Source organism: Staurois parvus, unplaced genomic scaffold (genome assembly GCF_062004578.1).
Source record: "Staurois parvus isolate SC_StPar_1 unplaced genomic scaffold, SC_StPar_1.0 ptg000102l, whole genome shotgun sequence".
NCBI lineage: Eukaryota > Metazoa > Chordata > Amphibia > Anura > Ranidae > Staurois > Staurois parvus.
The window spans coordinates 1,529,459-1,547,854 of record NW_028317898.1 but is presented as its reverse complement, the minus strand read 5'-3'; the positions used below and the strand labels follow the sequence as shown (position 1 = coordinate 1,547,854).

Here is an 18,396-nt window from a genome sequence, read left to right as displayed (position 1 = left end):
GCTCAGCTATACGCAGAGCTGAACAGGACAAAACAGAAGCTTCCATGATGCATTGTACTCTAGCTGTGAGGTCCTTCACAATGACAGTGGTCAGGAGCAGGTGGCCTGAATGACACCAATCTCTCGGCACATCAAATTACCTCCCACTGCAATCTCATAGAAAGCAACATCTGTATTAAAAAAAAAAAAAAAAAAACCACAGAACACAATGTATGAGAAAAATGTGTGCCATATATTCAACAAGTGACTGCCCAGGGCTTAGCAAGTAGCACATCATCCATATTTGTTTTACATAATGGTAGAGGTTTGAGGAGTCAGCTGATAACAGATAAACATGCAACAAATACATTTTTTTTTTAATGAAGTCATGTCTGTGGCCAGTTGATATCACTAATAAAAGGTCACAATTTATGTGTGTGAGCACTTATATGTGACTTTCACATCTAGAATTTCTGATAAATTAGACACATGAAGATCATTTGCTTACACTTATGCTTTGGAAAGTTTATTATAGAACTAAAAAAAAAAACAAAAAAACATTTGAACAAATACTCAGCCAGCAGCTGTAAAATAAATAGTTCAAAATATCAAAGGCCAGCATACTGAAAATGGTAGTTTTATCGCTTGACGGAGCATCCTTCTGCTGTGTCCAGCAGTCACTACAAATAGTTTAAAAGCAGCATTTAGACTAAAAAGGTTTTTTATTCAGTCAACACAGAGAAGGCGCACAAACAATTGCTTTTGCACTCATATGCCGCATTCATGGAATAAACTATACATCACACCAGTTTGGCCAGCCAGCCCTCTACATTTCTGAGGTTAGCATCCCCCTCTTCCTCTTTGCTGTCCCGAGCACTACATTCTACAAATTCCACTTTCATAGGAACTTGAGAGAAGTCAAAGTCTTTGCCTTTCCTGCCAAGTTGTGTGGTAGATGGGGAGCTACTGCTGTCCAGGGTGCTGGGAGCAGCTGATTGAGTGACACGTAGTGTGTTTCTGTAGCAAAAGAAAGGCAAGAATGTAACATACATGTGTGACACCTGTAGAGTAATCGCACCTGTTAATGCACATTTACTGATCTACATACAACACAAGTTTAATTAACTAATGAAAACGAGCAGCAATAGTCTTTGGATGAAGGCTGTGTGTGTTTAGTAACAGGCATGGTGAGTTTTTTGAAGTTGTAATTTTTTGTTTAAAAAAAAAAAATCTGAAGAATTGTAAGAACACACTGTCACCGGTAGTCAGTCATCACTGACACTGGAGACAGCATGTAAAAGAAAAAATTTACAATTAAAAATCTATTACATTTTTCTTTTTTTACATACTGGTGACCAGAGCAATACAGTGTTACCATAGTAACACTGTACTACACTTGGGAGGTGATCAGGATTTTTCTTCCACACTATGATTGCTTATAACGATCATTATCACTGCTATAAGTAACAGTTTTTTCTGATTGAAAACCAATGTGTATTATTGTGATTAGCCACAGCTAATCACTTGGTACATACAGGGCCAATCACAGCCCATCTTTACCATGTGATCACTGTGACCAATCACAGAGATCAACACAATAGTACACAATGAATGGAAGCCATCCATTGAGTAGAACTGATATGGTCACAGCGATCACATGGTACTAGCAGCAGTCCGGTACACTGATCTGTCATCTGGTGAACATAGTGGGTAACAGATAGCGTTGCAGCACTGCCCGTAGGATGCATGCAAGGCACAATCCCGGGAGGATGTCATATGACGTCCACCCAAGATAGCAGTGGTCCTGCCCAGCTGTTTTGTTGATGAGGCGGGAGGCAACATTTTTTGTTAAATTTTGGATTGATTTTTTTTGCGGCTGCGGGAATATGTTACAGGATTAAATTATAAAATTCATCTTTGGAATATGTCTGTGCCCGTTAGGGAGATTCACACTCTATTTGTCCTGTTTAGCATTACTGAAAGTGAAAGCAAAACAACACACCAAATTTTGGGCTGTTCCCAGAAAAAGTAATATGGGGGAAAGCTTACAATGGGACACTAGTTCTGGTGATTTGTGGTGCCCCAAGGGATTCCCTTAATTTGCAGTAATTTCCTCTCACTTCCTGTTTTGGATAGTAGACAGGAAGTGAAGGTAAATCTCAATGGGACACAGATGGTAAAAACCCTCCCTCTATCCAAAAAGGTAAAAAAAAAAGTTTTGCCTATAATTCTACTTTTTAAAGTATGGGATCTCTATTTCCAAATCATACTGGCCTAGGTGGATGCATCTGTTCCCCGCCGGCTCTAAGTGTGAGAGTTAAACGATTACATGACCGTTGAACGCAGAGTTCTCACCGCCACTGTGAGAAGAGCGTGGTGGCTGTCAGTCAACGCTAACTGGTCTCCCTTTCCCCTGGGCTCACTGGAGCACTGGGCTATGGAGGAGGAGGGAGCAGCTGGCTCAAGGTCTCAGCAAATTGCCGAGAGGCTGAGCCAGGTGCTGCTCCAGACTCTGGGGTGGATCTGGACTTCGGGATCTTTCACCAGCTTGGACCGGTTAAATTTAAAAATATGTTTTTTGTAAATATATTCTTCAGATCTTTTTTTGAACATATATTTTTACATATATTTATAAATGCATTCCAAAAATGTAGATTTGTATTTTTAAAGACATACGGTATATGTGAAATGTATCTTTAAAAATATTTTTCATATATTTTGAAATAAAAACGCATTTCAACATACAGTATAATATATATATATATATATATATATATATATGAATATAGCCAAAATTTTAGTATTTCAAATATATGTCAATATTTGGGAATAATATATTTAAAATATGTTTCAAATATAATTTTCTTCCATATGTGCCCAAAAAAGCAGAGGGCAAAAAACTAGCAGCCAGTATGTCGTTTCCCTGTTACCGATCTTTCCTCATTACTAACTTGCTTTGTTCTGCACAAGGTCATTTTGTTAGACATGGCATTGATTCTCCAGCAATGAAAACAGTGTGCAGCACAGTGGTAACATCAAATCTTACTCCTGAGACTAGCTGTTGGAGGCAGCAGCGGCCTAGATATCACACTAAAAACATACAGCTATGAGGTCAAAAACACAAGAATGCCTAGGTGAACTCATACCAGAAAGTTCAGGAGAAATTCAAGATGAAGGGAACATTTTTCAAGGTACTGCTTTAGACACAATTACCATTTGTAAATGTTCCCTATAAACAAAGTAAATCTCCACTTTAACTTGTCTGTCAATACTTATTGACTACAATAAGTTGCTCATTCAACAATTTCCTGTACTTACAGTTCCTTTTCCAGTTGCTGCTGTATCAGTTTGGCTGACTTGGCCATAGAGATATCTGTTGGAAGAAAGTTAATTATATAGTTTATATCACCTCTTCGGATAAAGGCGCATCTCCCCCCACATATAGTAGATTATTAAAGCTGTAATAAACCCCAAAACAAAAATGCATTTTGCAGCGCACCAATCTCAGGTTGTGGCGGCAGCATTCATTTTTTTGTTTTGACCTTTACTGCATGGATCACCAGGTGAAAAGTGTTATTTTTCACTCAACATAAGTTATCCAGCAAAAGTAGCAGTCAGAGGGCTCAGACAAGCCATCTGCACCTAAAACACTACTTCCCCAGACCGACAATGCTGCTGTCCAAAAAGTGTTTCTGTACAGCCAGGGTGGAGACACTAAGAAAGAAGTGTTGCTGGCTGGATCACCAGCTGATAAAGGAAAAGAAAAAAACTAATGCAGGGACCACATCCAGGAATTGGTAAGTTGCAATAAATCATTTTTGTTTTTGGGTTTAATATGGCTTTAAAGAAGAAAGGCAAAAAAAATTGCCCTTTAGTACACCCCCCTACACAAAACACTAAACAGTTAATAAAGTTTTGAAAAGTCCAATTGAACTTTCATGACCTCATCTCTAATTAAAACAGCATCTGCACTGCCAAGAAGGAGGTGTAACAGCAGTGATTACATCTTATCCTCTCCTCTATGCAGAGAAAGGAAAAACTACAGTTCCCATCACCCACAGGTAAATGTAGTGAATGCGGGTGAGTGCACTAGGCTTGTACATGTTGAATGTATCAGAGTCTCGATCTGCCCTCCACTGCAAGTGGGGCTGAATTACATCACTGCTTCCTGGAGAAAGAACTACAGAAGGGATGTGCCAAGACCAGTGTTTGGGGGAATAAGAGGCCTAACAGCTACAGTCTAACAAAATGGAAAGCAAAAAGAATTAATGGTTTCATTTGAAAATGGATAAGCTATTCCAGAGCAACTACTGAGTGAACCAGAAGAGGGATAACATTCAGAGAAGTTAGGAAATCCGCAACAAGGACATGTAAAGTTTTTGCCCGGAGTTCTACTTTAAAGTCTTCACTTACACTGTTGTGACACATGTAGGTATTTGCAATGGGGACAATTATGTGAAGATAACTAAAGTAAAACTGAAGCAGTTGTCCAGATCAACCTATCAGATTTTGACGATTACAACAAATAGTTTGATTGCTATGGCCAACCACTCCAATTTTACTCCATCTTTGGAGATTAGCCACAATACAATACATTTTAGAAGTAGATGATATAAATATATTAAAACCTGTTCAATTTGCACAGAACAGTGTAATCAGGATTCAAGAATTTTATGGTGCTATGTGGATCTGGTAGTTTCTGATGCACAAACTGAGGAAAGTTGAAAAATATGAATGTAAAACAGGAACAGATGCACACAATTTATCTTACTACAAATTGCAGTACACTACCTACATCATATCCCCTTGTATTTCATATCTCAGACAGGGACACACCTTGCTTGTTGCATGCTATTAGTATAGGTGGGACATTCTTCTGCAGTGTGGCATCTGTTAGAATATTGTAGAGGAACTCCGCCACATCCTTAACTTCACGCTGGAAAGCTGAACTGTCCACCACAAAAACCATGGCCCTGCAAACAAGTAATAGTAAAAAGGTAGGATCATTAGCAATAACAGTAATACACATAACAGGTAAAGCTTTGGTCTAAGAAACCTGTGCCTATAATTCATTTAGCAAATACACCGCACTAATACTACATGCCAGTTTTCTAATCATATGAACATATATTTCTGTTATCATTGCTAGAATAGTCTACCCTGAAGTTAGTCTTAAAATTAGAAGTCCAGTCTAACTCAATCTAATCTTTCACATTTGAAAAGCTGCTTTATTAGGTTCAAAATACAACATTGAAACACAATGTACAATATAGTACAGAGGTTACACATAAGCCAATTGTTTTTTTTTGTCTAAACACACCACAAAAATGAATACAAGAGCAAATGCACTGAACATGTACCAATACATAAGTATACATAAGTCTTAGATACAACCATTTATCCCACACTTTAGCAGGACATCCTCTAAATCCTATCTATCTAAACATGCCCTGCTCCCACCCCATGTGAAGCCATATACTAACTAGCCTGTAGAAGATAAAGGTGTATACTTACCTTTTTTCTGGGTGCTCCAGTCACATGATCGGTTCCCAGCGCTGGTTTCAAGGTAGAGGAGGGACAGCCAACAACGGACACCCCACAGTAAGTCTGTGGGTGAGGTCACCACATAGGCATTGCGTCCGTTGTCAGCAGTATCTCCTCTCCCATGAAGGTGGCTGCTAGGGAGATCATGTGACTGGACTGAAGCGCACAGGGAAACAGGCAAGTATAGACATCTAGAGGAAAGACAGGCTACTTGGTATAGGGCTTAGAATGGGGATGGGAGCAGGTTTAAGATTAGATCTGATATCTACAACACAAATTCCCCCAAAAATTGGGACAAGGCAACAAAAATCTGGCAAAGTAAGTGGTACTAACAAGAGAGAACTGGAAGAACTAAGGTTAACTGGCAACGGGTCAGTAACATGAATGGGTATAAAAAGAGCAGCTTGGAGAGCCAACATCTCAAAAGAAAAGATGGGCAGAGGATCACCGATCTGAAAAGCAGCATCTAAAAATTATTGGAACATTTTCAAAATAATGTTACAACATAAAATTGCAGATCCTTTTTATCATTTTACAGTACATGTCAAATACTGGATGCCTGTAACCAACCATATAAAGAAAGGTTTCCTTATTTAAGGTGGACAAAAAGGATGCATCTAAACAGCGATTTGACAAAAATGTTAATCAGGGCAGTTGGAAATGTATTATTTATAAATTTAAAGTAATCTTCTATCAGATTCCTTCTGCTTCTGGGTTGTACTAGTTGAGGACAGTGGACATGCCATTCTAAACATGCTTGGTAGGTGATACACATGCATTATGATTTTCTTTACATATAAAAGTCAAGTTACATTTAAATATTTTACAGCATTCTTTACAGACAGTTAACCAACATTCTTACCAAGAATCAAGATGTGTGCGTACTTAAGATATTCAACGTATGACGTGTCGGTGGGAACATTTAAACTTGAATACTTTAAATTTCAACTGTCAGATTAAAAATCCCCAGTCAGTAGGGATAATATGCAGACAGCACAAGGCTAATCAGATATTAACCAGAAGAGTCAGAATTTGCCATTTTGTTCTAAAAGAACATGCTGGGTTCATGAATTTTATACCCATGACAATAGTTATTGTAACAAACACACTTTACTTTTACAACTTGTCAGAGAAGTTACACAACTGTTAAGACCAACAATGTTTTAGTACCTTGCTGCTGTCTTGTGTTGTTCCAAGAACTGAAGTCTCAAGCTCTCATGGCCAGGAATATCAACTAATGTAAAACTGGAGCCCTGTATATACAATAAAAGAAGTTGAAATACAAGAAAGACTTCTGTCAAAGACAATATAACAATTCAGAATAGAAGATTCAGCATACTACAATAACCAAACACACTGGGGTTGATTTACTAAAACTGCAGAGTGCAAAATCTGGTGCAGCAGTGCATGGTAGTCAATAAGCTTCTTCAATTAAGCTTTAAAAAAAAAAAAAAAAAAAAAAAATCAAACAACCTGGAAGCCGATTGGTTTCTATGCAGAGCTGTGCCAGGTTTTGAACTCTCCAGTTTTAGTAAATCAACTCCACTGTTATTTGTGAAATTATTGCAAGTTCAATAGCCAAGGCAATCTAATTACTAGTGCACTCAGCAATCTGTGTACCTTTTATTTGTTGCAGAAAATAGATAAGGGAAAGATGGGTGCTTGTGGAAAGATCATAAAGAACGTCTACAGAAATGCTGAAGTAGTTTATGAGCAACACTAGCGAAACATGATATCCTTTAGTAAGGAGGTAAAAAGGACTTCAGTTTTTACATAAAACCCAGAAGTGCTTAATCCCTATATTTCAATTAAATAGACTGCAGGGCTCAGGAGCCCAACTCCAAGCTTCTGCCAGCTTGCTTCCAATATATATAGTCAAGACCAACTGAAAGAGCAAAGGATCCGCTCCAGGTGAGTGCAGAATCTGCATAATCCCTCCACAGACATGCAGGTGCTGGCCCGATCCGTGATCACAGATGCAATGGAAAAACAGAATGGTTGGCCACACAAACAGCAATATGGTGGATGAAATCCTTTATTGGAATCCTTTACATGCAATATGATAATACATTACATTACAGTAATGACTGAGCACGTGTTCGTGTGAAATGGGTCTGCTGCTCCTCTGTCCTGTCTTGGAGCGGTCATGTTCTTATCATACTGCATGTAAAGGATTCCAATAAAGGATATCATCCACCACATTGCTGTTTGTGCGGCCAACCATTCTGTTTTTCCATTCCAATAGATAGTCAGCATCATGGAAGGATCCAATATTAAAAAATATGACTTTTCAATTGTTTTGTATTTTTTTTATTGAGTTACTATGTGCACACACAAATGTGTGCTCCCTTCAAATATCATAAATAATGCTGCTCCATTTCCCTTGAGAATGCTCTCTGACCGTGAAACATGCTGGGCAGGGTCTAGCTGGTGAAGTTAGTGTGGCAGTGTGTTTTCTTGTGCTGCTCTGTACTTCTCATCCTGTAAGCGTTTGCCGATGCTTCACTGAAATAATCCTGTGTGGCAGTTTTACAGTAAGCTAGCTCCTTTGGCTTCCTTTGAGCATATATACATGGTTGTGACCCATTACCCTGAATCTTTGGTTGGAACGGCAGAGGACCACACTGGCTCACAGGAAAGGCTCTCAAAGGCACACACACAGCATTTTTTTTTATTGCCATAACTGGAGATAAACATCTTTTAAGAGGCAGAGTGTTTGTGTGCTGGAGAACTATTGTGAGGAACACTTTCTGCTCACTGTGTCCTGAAGCTTGGATTTGCACTCCCTGCTCACTGGGTCTTAATGCCTGAATCTATCTCATGGACTTAACTTTTTGAATTTCATCTTTTTCATGCGTTGCGTGACATGCATTTGATATAACGGTTTGAGTATTTTAATTGCTTCACATTTTTGTACATTTGTATATTATCAACACTATTCATTTATTTAAATGGCATTTGAAGGAAGCGCACCTGAGTGTATATAGGCACTGCTTTAGTTGTGTATTCCAACTCAGTTCACTGAACCCCACGTTCACCCAGTGCAAAAATACTTATGAATACGTTTAATTAGACAAGGCTAAAAACACAGCCCTGCAGAATAGCTTACTTGTTTCAGCCTGAACAGCCCAAGCCAAAGCTTCTGTTTTTGGCATACTAGAACAGCTGTTCAGCACAAACCCATTGATTGCTTATGAACACCAACTACTAAGTGGCACGACTGTAGTGCTGATGTAACATGAAAACTGTACCAAAATACAATATGCTCCCAAAAAACTGCACCACATTTTTAGTGTACAGGCAGTCCCCGAGTTAAGTACATTCGGCTTACGTAATACTCATACTTACGTACACTTCCCTCGGGACCGGAAGTCAAGCTGTCAGCATTCTTGTGCAGCAAGCTGATAAGAGACTAGCTGATAAGAGACATCAGAGAGACATAAGAGACAGAGACATCCATTGCTCGTTACTTGTGGGGCTAGCAGTGTCTGCCCACTATCTCCAAAGTGATTTAAGACTGTCTGTCTGCACCTCCGGGGAGAGGAAAGGAGAGGCTGTCAGGCTGCTCACTGAAGTGATCCTCCGTCTGTGCAGGGGGGAGGGGGCAGCGTGTGCTGTGTAAAGGAGAGCAGAGTTCTCTCATACAGTACATTACAGTACAGTGTATTTTTACCCTGCAATAATGCCTCCAAAGCAAAAAGCTGATGCAAGTGCTGGCACAGCAAAGAAAAGAAAAACAATCTCCTTGGAAGATAAAGTAGAAATAATAAAGAGATCAGAGAGTGGTGAAAAATCATCATCCATTTGCAAAGCATATGGTTATGCTCCGTCAACAATTTCAACAATTTTAAAAGATAAGAGTAGAATAATGGAGCATGTAAAATGCTACATCCCAACCCTTGATGCCTACTTTACAAAATTGACCCCAGCAGCAAAATCAAGCTCTGCATTACATTTGGATGTCGGAGACACTGTTGCTGCCCAATCCTCTCCAACATGCCATCCTCTGCCAAGATAGTTTAAAGTTGTACTCTACACTGTACAAGAGTTTACAGTATAATATTTGAATGTTGAATTTGATGTTTAAACATTTACATGCACATAAAAGTTAAATATGTTAAGGCAAACATGTGTCCAAGCTGCAGTTCTTATGCAAAACACCAGTTTAGAGCCTCTTGAGGTTTTACTGCTTTCTGTAACCTTATTACAAAAACGTAATCTAATATCCTGTCGTTTGGTTAGTAGTTAGTGCTTATAAAAGTGCCTGATTCAACTTATGAACAAATTCGACTTATGAACAAACCTACAGTCCCTATCTTGTACGTAACCCGGGGACTGCCTGTATATACTACTGATCTAGTTTAAACTGTTAATGTGCACTGCATGGACTTCACACTGTATCAGTTCCAAGACAGGGTGCATACTTCGCACATTGGTAAAAGCAATCTTTCACTTTATAACCTGAAATGTGCTATAGATAAGGTAGCAAAAATAAGATGTCTGTATGTGCAAAACTGATATGACTGCAGATCAGCAAGAAGGCCATCAGCTCAGGAGGAAGACTCCCCCATACTGCATACACGAGCAATGGAATAGGAAACAGGTCTTCATTACGACAATCCCTCTAAATATATATTTGGTACTACAATATTTAATTAAATCTTACTTTGTCACTTTTTGCTCTGTAAACAGCAGATGTGGCAGTAATAGAAGTCTGTGTTTTTCTCAATTTTCCAGTTAAAAGCTGAAAAAAAAAAAAGATATATATTGTTAGGCATCACAGATACATTCCACTCACCAACAACAGTAGCAGTTTGGCCCCTATAGTCTTGTTTTCGGCATGTGTGATTGGCTCAGCACTTTCCCCAGAATTCTGCATAGAGCTTGAGAAAAACCTCAGACCTCTCTACCACTTGTCTTTGAATTACTGCATTGGATTTCATAAAAAAACAAAACAAAAAAAAACCCAGTACCAATAGGCAATCCCTTGTTGCAGATTAGACTACTGTAAATGATTGACTGGTTGCTATAGGTCCCTTCACGGTTCAAAAGGTCACTGATTTTTGTATTGTTTCAGTGAGTTAGGTTCACAATCCCCATTTCCAATCTAGGTAACAATGTAAATATGCATCACCAAAAAAAAAAAAAAACAGCACTTGTCATTTTCCTGGGATGTGTCCAACAGGTGGCCTTTGGTAGCCTAGTCTGTTTAAATCCAGCTGCCCTGTCACCACACTCTCCTTTAGTTCCCAGGATGGAGGGAATGTCTATGCCAGTGGTCTGCAAACTGGCCTGAGGCCAGACGTGGCCCTTTGCTCGCCTTTATCTGGCCCTCGGGGCATCATTCCTCTTACTGACACCAATGATGGGGCATCATTCCTCCCACTGACACCATTGACGGGGGGGGGGGGGCATCATTCCTCCCGCTGACACCAATGACGGGGCGGCTATTCCTCCCGCTGACACCAATGACGGGGCGGCTATTCCTCCCGCTGACACCAATGACGGGGCGGCTATTCCTCCCGCTGACACCAATGACGGGGCGGCTATTCCTCCCGCTGACACCAATGACGGGGCGGCTATTCCTCCCGCTGACACCAATGACGGGGCGGCTATTCCTCCCGCTGACACCAATGACGGGGCGGCTATTCCTCCCGCTGACACCAATGACGGGGCGGCTATTCCTCCCGCTGACACCAATGACGGGGCGGCTATTCCTCCCGCTGACACCAATGACGGGGCGGCTATTCCTCCCGCTGACACCAATGACGGGGCGGCTATTCCTCCCGCTGACACCAATGACGGGGCGGCTATTCCTCCCGCTGACACCACTGACGGGGCGGCTATTCCTCCCGCTGACACCACTGACGGGGCGGCTATTCCTCCCGCTGACACCACTGACGGGGCGGCTATTCCTCCCGCTGACACCACTGACGGGGCGGCTATTCCTCCCGCTGACACCACTGACGGGGCGGCTATTCCTCCCGCTGACACCACTGACGGGGCGGCTATTCCTCCCACTGACACCATTGACGGGGCGGCTATTCCTCCCACTGACACCATTGACGGGGCGGCTATTCCTCCCACTGACACCATTGACGGGGCGGCTATTCCTCCCACTGACACCATTGACGGGGCGGCTATTCCTCCCACTGACACCATTGACGGGGCGGCTATTCCTCCCACTGACACCAATGTCGGGGCAACTATTCCTCCCACTGACACCAATGACGGGGCAACTATTCCTCCCACTGACACCAATGAAGGGGCAACTATTCCTCCCACTGACACCAATGAAGGGGCAACTATTCCTCCCACTGACACCAATGACGGGGCAACTATTCCTCCCACTGACACCAATGACGGGGCAACTATTCCTCGCACTGACACCAATGATGGGGCACTCTTCCTTCCACTGACACTAGCAATGGGGCATGATTCCTCCCACTGACACCAACGATGGGGCACTATGCTTCCTATAATACCAAAAATTAGGCATTTTCTACCCCCACTAGCCACAGCCCGGTCCTTCTAACGTCTGAAGGACAGTAAACTTCCCCCTTGCTTAGCAAGTTTGGAGACCCCGGATTTATGCCAAGTTGGACACTCCTTCCTGTTTACCAGTGAACCTACCTGTCACACTTGGCAAAGGAAGCTGTGTGTTTGAAAAACTGCCGAAGAGAGTGCCAAGGTTTTAGCAGAGACTGAACACAACCTCAAAAGCTATACTGTGCAAAGACATCAGGCTATAAAATGTCCAAGTGACATGAGCGATTTCTCCAGCACACAGGAGTAGATTTACTAAAACTTGAGTGCAAAATCTGGTGCAGCTGTACATGGTAGCCAATCAGCTTCTAACTTCAGCTTGTTCAATAAAGCTTTGCACAGAAACCAATCAGCTTCCAGGTTTTGTCAGAGTTGTACCGGAATTTTTACTCTCCATTTTAGCAAATAAACCCCATAGACTTCATGAGCATAGAACAATCTGGCTGAATTTATCTAGTTTGGTTATTTCACATCTATGAATATCTTAACAATGATAGAAAACTGCCATACCCGGATGAAGAGTAACGTCTTCCCAGAGTCAGAGAGGCCAACAAGTAGAATGGCTCTTCTGCTAGTCTGTCTCTGACGTAGAAGCTTCCACAGCACTAAAAGAGAACAGAGAGTTGTGAACAAGTGTGCCTATAATACAACACTGCCTGCCCCAAACAGCCGAGAGCTACCAAAACCCTTGATGTGTAAGCCATAGGAGTGTAATCCCAATGCTGCACACTATGTAAACGCCATACTGCTTGTTAGAATTAATACTGACCTGTATACAATGGATGGCACGAAAGGAAGCCATCCATTGTATACAACGGTCATGTGACCTGCTGTGATTGGTCACATGACCATGTGATTGGAGCCGGTTCACAGATCTATCATTGGCCGTGTCTGAGGTACACAGCCAGTGACAGATCTCGCCACAACGAGGCCGTGGGCACAAGCAAGGTGCAATCCAGGAAGGACATCATATGACGCTCTCCCGGAGGGACGAGAGGCACGCCTGGCTGTCATTTTAGTATAGGCCGGGCAGGAAGTAGTCAGAAGTCAGCAGCTACAAAAACTGTACCTGTTGACTTTTAATAAACACACACTTACCTGTCCCAGGGTCCAGCAATGTGCTCACCTGAGCTGTCCCTTCTCTGCCTCCCCCCCTGGCATCGCAATTGTGGACACCAGGCCGTGACAGCATGCGGCTTCACAGCCGGGTGTCCCCTGTTAATGCACAAGTCATGCCGTGCTTCCTGATTGGTCCAGCAGTCTCTTCTGGGACCTGTGAAGGTTCCCAGGAGACTGTGGAAGGAAGGAGAGGGCCAAACTTCCGGCTCACTTCACCATGGTAAACTGAGCTGGAAGTGGGAGCGGGTACCTGTCAAAACCAGGGATCCGCTCCCCCCCAAAAGGTGTCATATATGGCAGTGGTGGGGGGAGGAGGCACATAATTGGAGCTTCCACTTTTGATTGGAATTCCACTTTATAGAATGTAAGTTGACAATGAAGACTAATATTACACATGACGTCATGCGTGCTCATGTTCCGTGTGTCCTCCATGCACACCTGTCTGGGTACACTAGCACATGTCACTCCTGTAGAGAACACACAAGATCTCTAACTCACCCAGGCTGACCAATACAACGACAAGGGCCACGATTACAGAGAGCACGGCGGGGTCTTGTCTCTGGATTTCCTGCCTGACGGCATCCATATCCAGCTTCCACTGAGGACCACCATCCTCCACAACTGCCGCCATAGCTGTCCACCACAAGCACATGCGCACGACACTAGATACCGCAATGCGCATGCACCTCACCTCCCGCTACGTGTCACTCCACAGCAACCAATCAGCCAAGAGCTTCCGGGATCCATAGAGCACGCTATTCGCCGAGAGGACGCGTCACGTGGTGTAATGAGAGGGCACTCTGTTAGGGAGGCGGCATGAAGAGGGACTGTCAGTTTGTATGGTGACACCATCATGACACGTGACTGACGTACCGATCTCTCCGGGGATGTCACACCTGGCTTCTCATTGGTCTTCTTACACAACCAAATCTTGTATTCTTTACCAGTCTGCTTTGTTTTACCATGAATGTGTCTAGTCGGTGTATATCACAGTAACCCTTTCCTGAATCCTACTAATGAGCACGTGTGAGCATATCCCTCCCCAACAATGCAATATTGATCATGAGAGTGGTGACAGGCCTCATTCATGCTGGTATACTGAAAGTGGGACTAAACCAAGGACTCTGCATCCACTATATCTGCTTTACCAACGAACATGGAATGCAAAAACTGCTAAATACCTTTTCTCATCAGCATTCTTATGACTTTTATTAGTGTCCAGCAGAGCACATGTTAAAGCTTGTAGGAGGAGATTTAATTCTGCTCTAGAAGGATGCAGGACCCCTTACCTCTGTCTGGTGAGTGATGATTGGCTCTGTACTGATCACATGCACCCTCTCAAGGAAAAAAAAAAGCCCGCTAACAATAGACACCAAATTGAGCATGTGCAGAGTGTCTCCCAGAGCTCTACTGTCAGGAGATGGATTGGGGACAGTAGAAGAAGGGGAGGATCAGAGAAGAGAGAAATCAAACTTCCTTTTTATACAATGTAGAGGATTACACAGTTTGCCTGAAAAAAGACAAAAGTCCATCCAGTCCAACCACCAAAAGAAAAAAAGTTATAATCATACACACATAGTTGATCCAGAGGAAGGCAAAAACCCCAGCAAAGCATGATCCAATTTGCTCTTGCAGGGGAATCCATTCCTTCCTGATCCTCTGAGAGGCAATCAGATATTCCCTGGATCAACTTTACCTATAAATGTTAGTATCCAGTTATATTCTGTGTATCTAGGAAATAATCCAGGCCTTTTTTAAAGCAATCCACTGAGCTGGCCAGAACCAACTCTTGAGGGAGTCTATTCCACATTTTCACAGCTCTCACTGTGAAGAAACCTTTCCGTGTTTGGAGATTACATTTCTTTTCCTCCAGACGTAAAGAGTGCCCCCTTGTCCTCTGTGATGACCTCAGGGTGAATAACTCTACACTGAGTTCACTATATGAACCACTGATGTATGTATACATGTTGATCATATCCCCCCTTAATCTCCTCTTCTCAAGAGAGAATAAATTCAGTTCCTCTAATCTTTCCTCATAGCTGAGCTCCTCCATGCCTCTTATCAGTTTGGTTGCCCTTCTCTGTACTTTCCCCAGTTCCCCAATGTTCTTTTTGTGAATTGGTGCCCAAAACTGAACTGCATATTCCAGATGAGGTGTTACTAATGATTTATACGGGTAATATGATATCTCTCTCTCTGGAGTCTATACCTCTTTTAGTACAAGAGAGGATTTTGCTCACTTTAGAAGCCGCAGCTTGGCATTGCATGCCATTATTAAGCTTGTGATCTACCAGAACCCCCAGATCCTTCTCCACCATTGATTCCCCCAGTTGTACCCCCCCCCAGTATGTATGATGCATGCATATTCTTAGCCCCCAAGTGCATAACCTTACATTGATCAACATTAAACCTCATTTGCCACATAGTTGCCCAATTAAACAGTGCATTGAGGTCAGCTTGTAAATTGGAGACATCCTGTAAGGACGTTATTCCACTGCACAGCTTGGTGTCATCTGCAAAGACTGAAATGGGATTTTTAATCCCAGACCCTATATTGTTTATAAATATATTAAAAAGTAAGGGTCCCAACACTGAACCTTGGGGTACACCACTGACAACCCTAGACCATTCAGAGTATGAATCATTAACCACTACTCTCTGAATACGATCTTTTAGCCAGTTTTCTAACCATTTACATACCGAGTATGTACATTTACATAGCCTGTAGACTTTACCTTACACATTAGCCGTGTGTGAGGAACTGTGTCAAATGCTTTTTTAAAAATCCAAGTATACAACGTCCACCGCCACCCCTCTGTGCAAGTTTTTGCTCACCCCCTCATAAAAAGAAATCAGATTTGTTTGACAACTTCTGTCTTTCATGAATCCATGCTGTCTGTTGCTTAAAATATTTTTTTCCAGCAAGAACTCATCTATGTGGTGTTTTTTTAAACTCTCCAGTATCTTCCCAACTATAGAAGTTAAACTAACAGGTCTATAATTACTTGGTAAAGATTTTGATCCCTTTTTAAATATTGGCACCACATTGGCCTTACGCCAATCCAGTGGTACTATGCTAGTCATTAAAGAGTCCCTAAAAATTAGAAACAATGGCTTTGAAATGACAGAGCTCAATTCTTTAAGGACCTGCGGGTGTATGCCATCCGGTCCAGGTGCTTTATTCACCTTTATTCTGTCTAAATATTTCTGGATCATATCAATTGTAAGCTAATCAATACCATGCCCATTATGGACAAGATCTCCCCCATGCTCCTTTGTATACACAGAGCTGAAGAAGGTACTTAATAAATTTGCCTTCTCCTTGTCCCCAGTCACCCACTCTAGATTATTTTGTAAAAGGCTTATATGCTCAGACCGAACCTTTTTACTATTAATATATTTGAAGATATTTTGTGGGTTTGTCCTGCTATCTTTTGCAATCTGTTGTTCGTTTTCAATTTTGTGGCCTTTATTTCCTTTTTGCATATTCTGTTATATTCTTTGTATAATAGCGCTCCTTCATTTTTATATTTAATAAAAGCTCTTTCTTTATTGTAGCTTTTTTAATTTTGACGGTATGTCACATAAGTTTGATTTTTAGCCTTTATACTTGTTGCCCATGGAAATATATTTTTCATTGTGTTCATATAGTCTTTTTGAAGAACTCCCATTTCTGTGTTGTGTTCATCGATGCCAATATTCCCCCCAGTCTTGAAGAGTAACTGTCAGCTTTGGAAAATTAGCACTCTTAAAGTTGAGCAGTTTTGTTTTTCCCATATGTGCTTGCTGTTTACAGTTAACAATAAATGAAATCATGTTATGGTCACTGCTACCCAGATGTTCTTTTATGTGAACATTTGTAATAAGCTCTGCATGGTTTGAGATTACCAGGTCCAGCAGAGCATCGTTCCTAGTTGGGGCCTCTATGAACTACTGGTAAGTATTATTAATATTCCCTTACAGGCTACTTCTAGTTGAAGTTCTAGTGATGGGTTTTTTGTAATCATTGTGGTGGAATATAACTATATTCACGTGTGGTTCAGAATTCTTTTACTCCGTGTTTCTGAGTTTAGAAGGCATTTACATAGAATTTCCAAGTCAGAAACATATTTCCCCTCTGTACAATAGCATGTGAACACAAAATAAGACTGTGAGTCAAATACAGACCTCCTTTTACTGGTGTATCTGTTAAGCACTATGTTCAGCAAATGGCCAAATGTGGTGTGTCAACCTTGAACTACTGCTACTATGGTATGATGCTCTGTACCTCCAAACTATAGATACCAGCAAAGCCACTTCTGAGAATGGTTGCAGAGTACCTATAATGAGAACAACCAGAAGGGGTTTCTTTTGAACAATATGTGACTTATATTTTACTTTGAAGTATATCCCTTTATGGTGTATACAAACCTCAGTTCAAAGCACTGGGTGTGATTACCTTAGTCACTGCTATCTGCCTTAGGCTAAAAACAAAACATAATCTGGGGAGACTGTTCCTCCAGAACGCAGAAGGGTGATTGACAGCCTCAGCTATGCATGTTTCTCAATGAGATTTTGTAGGTGTGTCCCCTTTCCCTAACTCAGGTCTCAGATTACACTTAGTTCCCCTCTCTATGTTATTCAGTGTGTGATGTCAGATACCCACCCCCTGCATTCTGGAGTTGAGAAATAGCCTTTGATCTGTAGCACCACCCTCTTAAGGGCCGCTGGATTTGTTTTGGTCCCCCTAAGCTCTGCACGACCAGGCAACATGCATTTTCCACACTTGCACATTCAGAATTAGTAAACAGTCCATGAACTGTTTTTTAGTTGTTTTTGGATGGGGACTAGGAGTATATGAGATGCCCAAGGAATAGCTGGACAAACCCCAGCCTTCCTTTCAATCTGTCTTCAACCTGACACCCCTTCTGCTCAGGCTCTGCCAAATTCAAGGGTTGTCCTTGGTCACCATACTCGGCCTCCTGCCTGGGGATTGGCCAAGGTCCCCCAAACATGCAAATCTTTTTCCCTTCTCTTCTTCCAGAAAGTTCTCTAAGTTTCTGGGTGGGAGGGCTCCAGAAGCCCTGACCTGTAGAGTCTCCCAGCCTATCCTGAGGTGAACTGCTGACACACTCCCAGGCTGCTACCCTACTTCTATCTACACAATAACAAAGCCTATCTAACTAGAAGGTGTTACATCTGTGTTGTAGAATGCTATAGAGGAGAGAT

General features: G+C 41.9%; 1 protein-coding gene across 1 annotated transcript; it reads right to left on the bottom strand.

Annotated features, from left to right (window-relative positions):
* Nucleotides 1–211: 211 nt before the first annotated feature.
* On the bottom strand, nucleotides 212–13,867 carry SRPRB (SRP receptor subunit beta). Its single transcript, XM_089671221.1, has 7 exons — nucleotides 13,687–13,867; nucleotides 12,580–12,674; nucleotides 10,190–10,267; nucleotides 6,694–6,776; nucleotides 4,816–4,952; nucleotides 3,298–3,352; nucleotides 212–996 (listed from the first exon to the last, which is right to left on the bottom strand). Exons 1-7 carry the CDS (start codon nucleotides 13,838–13,840, stop codon nucleotides 780–782), a joined length of 819 nt encoding a protein of 272 aa, XP_089527347.1. The 5' UTR covers nucleotides 13,841–13,867; the 3' UTR covers nucleotides 212–779.
* Nucleotides 13,868–18,396: the final 4,529 nt, after the last annotated feature.